A 13,983-nucleotide genomic window follows, 5' to 3' on the forward strand; every position below is an offset into this window, starting at 1 on the left:
ATGCTGTGAACGTTTCCTTGGCCTTCCTCTTCCTCCAACGAGTGAAACGTTTTCTTCCATGACTTTTGTCTCAAATCAGTTTTATTCTAACCACTATATTCAATTATATTCCCCAAAATAACTGAACAGAACAGAAAACACACTCCACTGGCATCAATATTTACTAATACACAAGAAAATGGCGCCGAGTGAGCTAATCGCTGATTGGTCAAGATGAGATACGGGGCAACACTCACAAGATCCCGTGGATCATGAGACTTTTGAGACTATCCATGAAGTTCAACACAGGTTTTCTCAAGGATCTTGAGCCAAATGTGAACAACTGTTTCATAAATTATGTTCTATGTATAAAGCTATATGAGAATACGTCGGCATCTCAATTTTCATTATTTTGGAGCATTTGAGTTATGACTCTAACCTACACATATCACGATTCTAGGTCAACGGGAAGTACCGTGTAAGTTCCGATGAGTGAGTTTGCGAGTATTAGAAGATGTGACGTAAATGATCGCGTCTTCTAATTGCACTGACTTGGAATCTTCACTTGTTAGGTCTCCAAGGGACCGTAGACCTTAATATGTGACTCAACTTGGTACGTCTCCCCGTTCCGAAGAAAAAGAGTTTGGGATCATGGGACGCAAAGACGGACAACAAACGTTTTTACCGGCTCACGTACGGAACTATAAAAAAATTATGCGAAAATTTTTTTCTTAATTCTAACAAAAGTTGACAGCCTCAATTGAATGGTGATTTAAGTATTGGACACGCTCCGTGGGACGTGCGCCAGCGTGTGAGGGCTGCTGTGGTACTTACGTGGCGGGTGGGAGCGGACGACGGCGTGGAAGCCGTTGTCGCCGTCCACCTCGTAGTCGACGGTGCGCACCTTGCCGTCGGGCCCCAGCAGGCTGTAGGCGCCCTTCACGTACTCGCCGACGCGGGACTCCCACCGGTCCGACACCACGCCCGACTCCGCGTCGTCCACCGCGTACCTGAAGTCGTACCGCACCTGCCGGCAGAAACGTCGCTGCAGTGTCCGCCGCCACAGCCAACACGCCCACGCCAGCCGGCACGCGCAACACACGGGGGATGAGGTTACACAGGCACAGACAGATAGCTAAGTACACGTACTTTTAGCTGCGTCCCTCCATAGTGACGAGATGACACCCTACGTCATGTACAAATAAATGCACTGACGAAAAAATCACAACACCAAAAAATAATTAACATAGATTAATTATATTTCGAGAATACATCTGTCTAGGTAACATACTCAAGTAATCAACACTGCAAGATCACAAGTTATTGTAAGGTAAGCCTTTGAAAATGTGAAATCTAGCACATTAATAAACGGTGTAACCGGCAGAACGTTGAATGCAAGCATGTAAACGTGCAGGTATGTTCTCAGTTTGTTGGGTGCAGTTCCGTGCCTGTTGCACTTGGTCGGTCAATTTACGGACGGTTAATGCCGTTTGTGGATGACCCTGAAGTTGTCATCAAATGATGTCCCATTGTGTTCCACTGGACACAGATCTGATGATCTAGCAGGCCAAGAAAACACGTCGACACACTGTAGAGCATGTTGGGTACAACAGCGGTATGTAGTCGAGCGCTATCCTGCTGGAAAACACCCCCTGGAATCCTGTTCGTGAATGGGAGTATAACAGATAGAATCACCAGACTGACGTACAAATTTGCAGTCAGGGTGCGTGGGGTAGCCACGAGAGTACTCCTGCAGTCATACGAAATTGCATCTCAGACCATAACTCCCGTTGTAGGTACAGTGTGTCTAGCGCGCAGACATGTTGATTGCAAGTCCCCAACTGGCCTCTTTCTGGCCAACACACGGCCATCACTGGCACCGAGGCAGAACCGGATTACAGGTAAAAACACCACAGACCTCCACCCTGCCCTCCAACGAGCTCTCGCTTGACACTACCAATGTCGCAAACGGCGGCGGTTACTGGTCAGTAGAATGCACGCAGCAGGACGTCTGCTTGGAGCTGTCCTTGAAGTAAAGGACGTGTGACAGTTCATTTGTCACTGTGGTGCCAACTACTGCTCAAGTTGCTACTGCAGATGGAGTAAGAAACGCCAGAATCATAGACCGGACACGATGACCTTCCCTTTCGGTAATGCCACGTGGCCGTCCGGAACCAGGACTTCTTGCTACTGTACATTCTCGTCAGCACCTCTGCCAGCAGTCATGTACAGTGCCTAAATTCCTGCAACGTTTTTCTGCTGTATTGTAGAAGGGACATCCAGCTCTCGTAGCCCTTTCACACGACCTCGATGGAGCTCAGTGAGGTGCTGATACGGTGTCTTTGTCGCCTCAAAGGCTTTCTTTACTAACATCAACTCAAAACAGTCTCAAACGTAATCACCATAGCGGCGCTACTAACGCCACTTTTGTTCAACTGGTGCAAAATTTGAATAGACATCATCTTTCAGATGTAGAAAGACGCCTACCAACTTTCGTTTTGTCACAAGTGTCCTTGGTGCTGAGATTTTATTTCCGTCAGTGTATAAACACACATTCACAAAAGAATAACTAAGCTAATATTCATTCCACAGAAACCTTGTTAAATGATTTTCAAGTACGTGAAATAAATCGATTATCTGAAATACCTTATTTATACACCTTGAATTCCTCGCCGTAGTGTAGCGGGGCTTTGAATTTGGCCGCGCTACACTCGGTCCCGTTCCCTCAGATAAAAAATATCCCGTCGCAGCGGTATGAGCGCTCGACGGCAGAGAAAATACTAAAATTGTAACTTTTTTTTGTTTTCTATCCGTTTCTTGTTTGTCTCTTGATAGCCGGAGCTTAAGGCAGACGTGATCTGATGAAGACGTTAAAAAACTTATTAGCTAGTCTTGATCTGATTTTAATGTGTAGACATGTTGTGGAAGTTGTTAAGAAATTCGGAGGATGGAAGTAGCAAAGTAAATTAAATTGCATACAGTATCAAGATGATTTTAATTGGTATAAATTAGTGATTCCTGGACTGTTGCAAGATTTCGGAGCAGACTTTTCACGCAGAAATGAAGGAGATTTTTGAAGACCTGGACGCCGCCCGAAAGAAGACAAGTTAACCTGGTAAAGGATGATCTCTCATCTACGCCACTTCCCCCTGTCAGTTACATTTTGTTATTCTCTGTTACTTTTCAGTAAGTTTTGTAGCGGAAATTGGTTTAACTTTTGCTCAAAAACGCCACAAGGACCACCCCAACTATAGCTTTTCTCTAATACGAAGTCCGATTTGCATTTCATTCTTTCCTTTTTGCACGGTCATTTACGATTTTAAAACCCCCTTTTTATTCACCATTTCTTCCCACATTTTCAACCTTTTTCCCTTTTCTTTTCTTCTCTTTTTTTTTTATTAACCACTGCAGTAGTCAGGGGACAGCATGTTTGGCTAGTTATCAAAACGACCTGGTCAATGAAGACGAGAGAGCAGACGAAGTTTCAGTGCACCGTCTTGCCCTTTTGAACGGAAACAACCGCTAATGCAGGAAGAATCACATATGATCAGCGGTGTAAGGATGCAGAAGTCTAAAGAAACCACTGCAGACGGCCAGTGTGGCCGAACGGTTCTAGGCACTTCAGTCTGGAACCGCGCGGCCGCTACCGTCGCAGGTTCGAATCCTGCTTCGGGCATGGGTGTGTGTGATGTCCTTAGGTTAGTTAGGTTTAAGTAGTTCTAAGTTCTAGGGGACTGATGACCTCAGATGTTAAGTCCCATAGTGCTCAGAGCCATTTTAACCATTTTTTGAAACCACTACGTTAACGATACATTCACTGGACACGTCGCCTGAGATTCAGTGTCACAACTCTTCATTGGAAAACATTCCAATTAATCTCCTGTTAAGATCTCGTGTAGGGGATTGCCAAAGGAGGGGGTGATCAAGGTAAAAACCTGAATAATCTAAGCAAGGATGATATTTTACTAGTCAGAAATCCGAATGTGGCAGGGAAGCTAGAAAATTTGAAAATAGAATTGTAAAGGCTCAGTCTAGTGGAGTTAAATGGAAAAAAGGATACGATTTCTCGTCTGAGGAATATAAGATAGTAACAACAGTAGCAGAATATGGTGTAACGGGAGTATGATTCGCCATAAATAGCAAGGTTAACAGTTCAGTGATAGAATTATTCTAACCATAACCGATAGCAAACCAGCACGAACGGCGAAAGTTCAGGTATAAGAAGTAGACCATCAGGCAAAGAGGACATTTATCGCAAAAATGGTCTACTGGTACCAAACACTGGACTTAAGTTGAGGAAGAAGTTTCTCAGAGTGTTTGCTTTGATCACGGCATTGTACAGAAGTGGAATATGGACTGTGGGAAAACTGGAACAAAAGAGAATCAAAGCAATTGAGATATACTGCTACAGACGAATGTTGAAAATTAGGTGGACTGGTAAGGTTAGGAACGATGAGGTTCTCCACACAATGGCGAGAAAAGGAATACATGGAAAACACTGAGAAGAAGAAGAGAGAGGATGGTAGGACATCTGTTAAGACACTACCAGGGAATAACTTCCATGGTACTCGAAGGAATTATGGACAGTAAAAACTGCAGAGGAAAACAGAGACTAGCATACCTCGTATCATACCAGTCAGAAGAGTGACAATAGGAAATAAGAGAAAAGTCTGAAGTGTTCAAGATTATTCTTTAACTGTTGTAGCCATGCATCGTCAAACTTAAGTCAGTCTATAACACTAACACACATCGCATTACTACAATTAAGGAATGAACTCAAGTTAATTGACTATTTTACTGCTGCTGATGGATTATCGAAATTGTGTGTTCCTGAATAATGTACATCTTTCAGATCCAAAGTAACTAACTTTAAATCTTTGTGTAGATTGCTCTTATTTCTGGTGTTGGTTTTATGAACAGGGCTTTTTCATTGAGAAACATTTACAAGTCTCAGTGGAACGTTCTTAAATTCCACAAGTAATTTTTATTATAAGATTTTACACTCCGAAAACATTAGTTTGACTTGGTACGTTACACCAAAATAATATCCTGTTTGATATTACGAAATAAATTTAACAGGAATATGTTATGCCTTTTTTATTCTTATTTGTCTAACAATATCCATATTCAAAATAAATATTTACTTAAGTGTTCCAAGAATTCTGCTGTATGCTGTTTCCATCTGAATTCCTTATCACTAAGTTATCCAAAGCGTTTAACAATGTTAACCTCTTATGTTTGCTTATCGTGTTATTTTAGACTTCTACTTAGTGGAAATCTCTTACAAGTTCAGAATTACGTATATATATTTTATCTTTCCATACTCTGATGACGAAGAAAGAAAGATTAAAATTTAACGTCCAGTCGTCAGTGACGTCATTATAGGCAGAACACAAGCTCATATTACAAAAGGCTGGGGAAGAATTCGATCTTTCCAAAGAAACCAACCTGCCATTTGCCTGGAGAGATTTACGAAAATCTCGGTAAACCTAAGTCTGGTTGGTCGGCGGTAATATGAAACCGTCGCCCTTCTGAATACGAGTTCCGTGTGCTAACCACTACGCCGCCTGACGAAAACTTGGCTGTAGAGCATTTATTATCGATGAAAACTTCGTTGAACTACATGTCTACTCGATTACCTTTTTATCCCAGTGTCTGTATCATTTTAAAACAAAAGAAACTTAGCATCTGATAATGTTACTAAGGAAATTACGTTAATACGAGGGCTGTCGATGAAGTAAGTTCCGATCGGTTGCGAAATGGACGCAGTGAAAACCCGATGAAGCTTTGCACAGATGTGTTGGGTAGTGTCTCTAGTGTGATCGTCGATCGCATCAAGACGCTCTTTTCAGTTGTGAGCGCACTGTGAGCAAGTAAAGGTGCCTAGAACAACGATGTCTCCCGCCAAGTAGGACGGCCCGCTGAGAGACCTCGCCTGAATGAATGCAGCCCACCTAACACAACTGCCACGCACTTCCCTCTTAATGGCCGCACTCTGCAGGGGCAGTGAAGACGCTCCTGCAGTCTTTTCGATGGGAAGTGTTCGATCACCCACAACACAGCCCTAATTGGTTCGTCCTGAGTATCATCTCTGTTCACATGAAACGCTGTCAAAAATAAAGTTTACCTGTTTGTAGCGCAGCAGGTGGAACGGGAACTTTTACATAAGTGCAGTGTCAGGCTCAGTAGTTATATAAAATAATGTCATAACAATCTAACTACACTTAAACATTAATGGTTAACTTTCAATAAGTATTTTGATAATTATTTTGTTCATAATTTGTCAGCTAAGTGCAATGCTGACAACACAGATAATTATCTATCGAGATTTTGAATAATGGACTGTCGTTCTGTCTTTAAAATTACGTACTTTGCACAGTTTAATCTACTGATAATGAAATATTTTGCCAATAATTGATCAACTCTGTTTTGAATGATAATAATTCATTAATTGGGTGATTGTCAGGAGGAATAAGCTTTATAGTTTCATGAAATATTCTTGAACTAACTTCAGCTGAATATGCATTGAAATAAATCGTAATAATAAAATTTATTACTTCAGTCTATTATTAAGTTACTACGGCTTATTATGTGCAACAATTAACTACGATAACCAATCGTTCAAAACAGTCTGAAATTTACTCTTCACCGTCAATGCAAGTAATTTGATAATTAACATATTTTCTCTTGATAATGGCGTGACACACTCGGTTCAATAAAGTAAGGAACGGAAGGAACCTACTTGATGTTATTGTCGGGTGGAATGTAACTGCAACACTTCGATTATAAAGTGCTTGTTATTATTGTTCAACTTCAGAGAAAATCACAGTCACTGGCAAGCCTTCTACAATTTTGTTCTACGAAAATTACGTTGATCTTACTTCCCTCGTTGTCGGTGGATCGACAGAAGTCCACGTCGGCGACACAATGTGGCAGCGGGCTTTCACTGTTGCGACTTGGGCCCACAGTGCGCTTCACATTTAAGCCCTCGTTTCTTCAGCACTACGCCCATTAACCCATAATAACTTGCCCGGCCATACTTCCAGATATGCCGACCGTTACTTTCCCGTCGTACTTAGATCCACACACTAGCCGTTATATGTAACATAGCCAGGAATGGCAGCTCTCGACTGTACGTCTTACTCCCAGCACGGCGTCACGGCTACTACTGCCCGCTGGCGCGCTCCCGCGCCCAGCGGCACGACAAAACAATCTCTCCGACTTCAGCGTTAACTAAATATGACCTGACTTGCCAGTGTTAAATATTACATAATTTAAACATAGTATGTACAATACATATTTACACTAGACAATACATCGTATACAAACAGTTTCATGTGTTAAGTAAGCGAAAAAATTCTTAGCAAGGACTGCGTTGTAGCGTCACATACTCACACCCATCTTTTCAGTGAGAAGCACAGTAATGGTAGTAACTTACCGGGGATTTTTGTTTGGGGGGGTCAGGGGGGCAGGGTAACAGAAAGACTTAACCTCACAGTCCACACACCAAGCGTCTTTCGAAGCTGATACTCTCCTTTAACACTTTTTTCCCCTCGGGATATGCGTAAGAGGAAGCAATGCCTCAGCCGAATTTACTAGGAAAGGGCGCTCTCGGAATTTCAGCAGTAAACTACACCACAAAGCACAATGCCTCTCTTGGTAATGTCTGTGAAGTTTACGTGCTTACTAAACGAACCTGAAATGAAACGCTCAGCTTTGCTACCTCCTTAATGAATGGACTGCATATCTCGAGGATTCTCCCAGTGAATTCTAGTCTCGGCATTCTCTCGCCGGCCGTTGTACTGAGGCCCGCCGTATCGTAAATGGCACACATGACAGAGTATGCGAAAGAACTTGCTCCCCTTCTAGCAACAATGTGCATTAGATCGCTTGATTGGATTAAAATCATGTCATTCCCAAGAACGGACGTCTAAAAGACCACGAGACTCTAGGCCTATATGTCTGACGTCGGTCTCTTGTAGAATTGTGGAACATGTTCGCAAATTGCCGGCCAGAGTGGCCGTGCGGTTCTAGGCGCTACAGTGTGGAACCGAGCGCCCGCTACGGTCGCAGGTTCGAATCCTGCCTCGCGCATGGATGTGTGTGATGTCCTTAGGTTAGTTAGGTTTAATTAGTTCTGAATTTTAGGCGACTGATTGTAGGGAAGCAGCCTACTCACGCTGTAGTAAATTCACATCAGTTTCCGTTGTGTGCCAGCCAGTCTGCTGTAACTAGCTCTGACGTCATAAATGTTGCGCAATACCTTAAAAATCAAGCACATGAACTAAAACTTTTCTAGCATGTCAGAAATAATACTAAATTAATGTGTGTTAAATATCAGTTCGATAACTTCAGCCATTTCCGAGATTTGGACGTTTTTCTGGAAAAATCATTGGCGCAACAGAAAAGAGCTAGAGACTTCAAAATTTATATTTAGATTCATCTTTCATAATGATTTAATAAAAACAGTACTTTGGATTTCACAAATTAAGACTTTAGTGGAAATTCATGATTTTGTGGTTTTCGTCTCAAAACTGAAGGAAGCAAGATAGATTAAGTAGGTTAATAAATAAGGCTAGGATGTTTAGATTTAAATAGGTCGGAGGTCCGCTATGATTATGAAGATGTGTAAAGTTTCTTTTTAATACCTATAAAATTATAGCGATAGCGGATCTCAAAAGGGACAGTTCAGAGCTCATCTGCTGCGTGCAGGGTAATTAGATTAATTCTCTCGCCCAAAGTATTTAACTTAGCCACGTCAAAATTTTATTATCAATACTTACCTGCGTGCTGAATGCACGTTTAAATTAAGAGCTTCTCCGGCCATCAGCCAAAGAAGCTATAAATTATTATGTAACTTGAAGTGGTGCGTTACTAGCCCAGCGGCTAGTCGGGAGAGCGGATTTAATCAGGCGTTCCCTCAGCCGTCCGCACCGCGGCTTTATATATAAGAACACTGCGCGAGGAAGCAAGGCCCCAGTTCTCTCCAGACGCTGAATGACACGCCATCTGTGTCGGTAGTCGCGTCGCATCAGTGTATCTGCTACAAACAGCCTCGGGTGCCGTATTAAGTTACTAGAGATATGCGGAACCATGAAAACATTTCATGTAAAGTGTTAATTCTGGAATGATTTTCATTATCTAGCTTCAGTTTGCGTTTTGTCGTATTTTCACGTGCCGTCGCGGGACAGACATTCTACCAAATATTTAGCGTGGCGTTTGATGAAATATTTTCATCAAATTTTGGCGAGCATTCTTTTTAACATTTGATTCGGACATTTATAGTTGCATCAGCGCATTAGACTCTGAACTGTTCTGTTAGTTAGGTTGTAGGGATACTTGTGGTTTTTATTAGTGAATTTCAGAATATACTCAACTATTTTGGAAAACCGTTTTTGATTAGAAATCCCGGACAATCTCCTAATTCCTCAGAGCTATAAGCTGCATCTATAAGAACATTCTCAGGTAAAGTGGGCACTAGGATATCTATTTACTGGCTCCAAGTTTTATTAAATCACTTTCTGGGGGTCACGGAGTAAATAGAGAGCCAGTGTTGAGAACGGCAAAAGACAGCAATAACAACATTCTAAAAGCTAGAAACTGATTCAACACGCAAGCGTTTATACAGCAATAGATTAATTATTATTACAAACTTATACATCCGCCGCCCCACATATGGTGCATCGGCCGGGAAATCAACTAAGTGAAAGTGATTTTAACTATTCGGATTCGCGAGTGAAATGCGACACGCAACTGAGAATAGAACAGTGAATGTGTTACGTGTGTATGTGGACGACGCAATTGGATTAACAACGCATCTGGATTGACGGAGCTGGCACTGAGTCTAGCGGTGCTGCCGGCATCGCGAGAAGCCAGTCTCGCCGCACCGCAGTCGTCCGCTGGAGCGGCCGGCGCAGAGCCTGCAATTGCGGGCCACGCAAACACACTACAGCCGTCGGAGAGCCGTCTGCAGTTCAACGTGCCACGTCGCATCAGGAATCCTGGTACGCCGCGCCGGCAACGCCATACGTCGTGCAGAAGGAACTAAGTTAAGTGAAAAGCTGTTAAAAATTTTACTAACCTGCACTAAAAGACTGTCGGCGATGGAACCGTCAAAAGAAACTGAGGTTAAACTTAAATCAGAACCTATGTCTGTTGAGGGAACTGTAAATCCAGACAACGGTTCGAGTGTAAATATGCATGAAAGTAGTAATGTTAAGGTGAAATATGAAGTATTGTCTCCTGACAGTAGTGTGGGAAGGGGCAATGATTCAATAATAGAGACCCCTGTAGTAAAGCGGAAAGTAGAAATTGTAAATTTATTGGATGATAGTTTCTCTGATGAATTAAAAATGAAACAGTCATCAGAGATGGTAGAGTTTAAGAAGGAGCAGTTAGATATGACTAATCAATCAGAAGTTTCATTTAGTTTTGATGATTCTGGTATTGGAGCTAGTTTTTCGTCACCTGAGTGTAATAAAAAGCCAGCTACTGAGCAACCCAAAGATGCTGGGACTGTTGATTTAAATGTTATATTACAAGCAATAGCTGCCAGTAATGCTAGTATGACAGCTGAGTTAAAATCGGATATAATTGAGGTAAATAACAGAATTGTGGCCAGCCAAACAAATTTTAATATGCGGTTTGAGGCAATGGACAATAAATTAGAATCCAATAATGCTGAATTAAAGTCTGAAATTATGGCCAGCCAAACAAATTTCAATAAACGATTGGAGGTAATGGACGATACCTTCAAGGCTGGTTGCAATAAGTTGAAAGAGGATCTAGACAGTTTAAATTGTAAAATTGATTGCAATCATGAGGATATTAAGAAAAAGGTTGCTCAACAGTTTTCTGAAATGTATAAAACAGTAAAATCCGAAGTTGCTGAGGTTCGCAAAGACTTCCAAATAGAAGATGCGAAGCTGGAGCACAAGTTAACAGAAAAGATCGAGGCGGAATCTGAACTGTGCTCAGATAGATTTAAAGATGTTAATATTAAAGTAAACATATGTCAAGCAGACGTAGATGCAATCAAAACTGATACTACTCATATTGTACAAAGAGTAGATAATGTTGAAATGAAAGTAGAAAATATAAGTACTAACACTGCTAACATTGAGAGTAAAGTAGCTTCAGTAACTTCTGGTAATGGTAATGTACAACAAGTTGTAGCTGCAAACGCCGCTTTTATCGGGTGTCGGCAGTTCTTGCGGTTCGATCCAGATAAAAATATCCATCCGCTAGATTTCTGGAACGATTTTGAAGAGGTGATTCCACCAACTTGGTCTGAGCGAGAGAAAATCTCATTTATTAGAAGCCATTTAGCAGGTGACGCCATGCGTTGGTCAGCTGATGTTATGTTGAAATGTAAAACGTTAGCGGAATTTAAAACAGCTTTTATTAATGAGTATTGGTCTAGCAATAAGCAGAATGAAGTGTTGAGAGAATTTTGGAGTGGAAAACGCTTCAATGCAGGCAAGGAATCTATTAAAGAGTTTGCTAGGTCATGGATTTCACGTTTGTCACATTTGGCGGAAAAGCTAAAACCAGAAATGATTATACTAGGTCTGGAAGCTAAACTGCCATGGTACTGGCAAACTAGAATTATATCAGCCCCTAGAGACAATCTGGATCGTTTCATTGAGTATTTGGAACGTGTAGAACGTGTTGCTGCCAATGAGGAGCAAGCACGTAATAATAGAAATGCTAATAATAATGGTAGTAATTTTAGGAACGAGCAAAATGGCAATGTAAACATCAGAACAGTAGGTGTTCGCCATCCTAAGAGAGGTAGGAATTGGGGAAATAATTATCAGAACCAACAATGGCATCCAAGGGATAATAATTTTGTTCCAAACAGAAATATGCATGTAAACAACAGTACGGAAAGTAATGCTGTGCCAGTTAACTATAATGAAAATAAAGGAAACAGCAGTAGGCCGAGGCAGGAAAACTAGTTCCCGTCTATGAGGACACTGGCGCTCACCAGGCGGTTACTTTTCCTAAGCCAGTAGTTACAGGAATTGGTAAGACAGATCAGAATACTCAAACTGAACATGTGGATGAAGAGTCGGTAGCACCTAAGGATACAACAGAAATATTAGATCACTCACAGTATTTGATAGATACCGTGTTAGAGACGCTTTCTAAGTGGGAAGAGAAAGAGAAGGCTCAGCAGTGTAACGATAGGGAGGAGCAACAAGATATTGAATTGTCAGGTGAAGAAGTAGAAGAAATTCATGCTTATATTTACGATGAAAATGATGTGCTCTTATCTAAAGTGCCTGTGCAGGATGTTGATAATGTACTAATAGATTTAGGACAGGAGATAAGTGAGGATGTAGAGGGTAGGCTGTTTGGGGTCGATGAACCCAGTAGCTGTGACCAGTTGTCACTTGAGAAGGAAACCGACGATAATGGTGAAAGTGGTTTAGCTGTAACTAATGTTATGCCCGGTCTGGAGGCGCAGAATCGCTCAGACTACAGTAATTTGGGTCATGTTCAGCAAACTAAATGTAATGAAGTCGTGCGGTGTTTCGATTTAAAATTAATAGACCGACTGGAAAAAGCAGCTGAAAATGTAATTCAGGAAACCCCTACACACTGTGACCTAAATGTAATGAAGACAGATGTTGATCACTTTAGTTGGAGACAAATCCAAAAGGAACTATTAGATGAATTTGAGGAACCACCTGTACAACCTAGAATAAGCCACCCTATAATAATAGTGAATATGTTGGGTATCAATGTACGTTGTCTCTTAGACAGTGGAAGTGAGGTGAGTGCAATATCTCAGTCCTTCTTTGATGCATTACCTGGTAAAAATAAGCTTACAGTTATGAGGGTATCAGGACTAAGAATAATTGGTGCTACTGGCAAAGTTTCAAAAACGGTAAAGCAAGAAGCTTTACTACCCTTTAACATAAGTGGTAATTTAATTGATCATCCATGTTTAATTGTAAATAATCTCAGTATTGAGGTTTTAATTGGCATAGATTTCTTGTCGAAATATCAGAGTGTTGTTGATTTTGAAAGAAGCCAGTTAAAAATGGTCTTGCCAGTAACCGGAGTAATTATAGTACCTTTTAGTGATAAACATGTAGTAACTGATGATGGAACTTGGGAGCTGCCTATACGAGTTCTGAAAAATAGGAGGTATTGGGACGAAGGTGTTAATCTTAATAACAATAAGCTGAATACCGAAGAAGAAGAAGAAGAAGCAATTATTTTAGACAAAATAGAAACTAAATTGCAGGAAATCGATAAGATTTCAGCCAATCAGGAGGAAGAACTGAGACAGGTTCTAAAAAGGCATCATAAAGTATTTTCAGATCGACCTGGCAGATTCATAGGTAGCCACTGAATGCTGTAGGGAGGAGGTTGTTCTGTAACCTCTACACAGTGTGGCAGCTGTGCAGTCCCAGCTGTGTGAGATCTTCTTTCCCATTTCAGGTCTCACTCATTCTTCATCTTTCCTATCTACAAAATTTCGACATCTTCTTCCAACACATAAAATTTTCTGTTATGACTATCAAGTCAATAGTTATGTAACCATTCTATCGACCGATTAGTGACAAAAAAAACATACCTAATGTGACAAACCTAACAGTGACAAACAATAGAGAAGTATGACGTAATTAAGATATAAAATGTATTTGAGTAACAAGTATGTGTAGTACCCTGGTAATATAATAAATACAAAGTGTTGTTTTATTGGAAATGGTCCACCAACAGTAATTAAAAAAGATAAATGAATTCATGTACAAGCAGGATCTGAAATGGTAGTGAAACCTAGTGTATGCATTAGAGCTGACTAATTAATAATAAAAGAGATTGCTTAGTGTTATGAAAAATATGCAGATAAGTTGTAAGGATAAACTCACCTGGTATAGCAAGGAAAGGCAGTGTAATGGAATTGAGCAGTGTTTGTGGTTGAGACGTGAAGGACACGTCCCTGAAGTATTTATAAGGTTGGAGCTGGCCATTATTTTAGTGTAGTGT

General features: G+C 41.1%; 1 protein-coding gene across 1 annotated transcript in view; it reads right to left on the bottom strand.

The window, feature by feature from the left end:
* The window catches only part of LOC124712085, a 535,621-nt gene that overhangs the window by 23,465 nt on the left and 498,173 nt on the right, over positions 1-13,983 (bottom strand). The window contains exon 4 of the mRNA XM_047242382.1: positions 814-1,006. Coding sequence (XP_047098338.1) covers positions 814-1,006 — 193 coding nt within the window. The remainder of the gene's footprint in view (positions 1-813; positions 1,007-13,983) is intronic.

Source organism: Schistocerca piceifrons, chromosome 8 (assembly GCF_021461385.2).
Source record: "Schistocerca piceifrons isolate TAMUIC-IGC-003096 chromosome 8, iqSchPice1.1, whole genome shotgun sequence".
Taxonomy (NCBI): Eukaryota; Metazoa; Arthropoda; class Insecta; order Orthoptera; family Acrididae; genus Schistocerca; species Schistocerca piceifrons.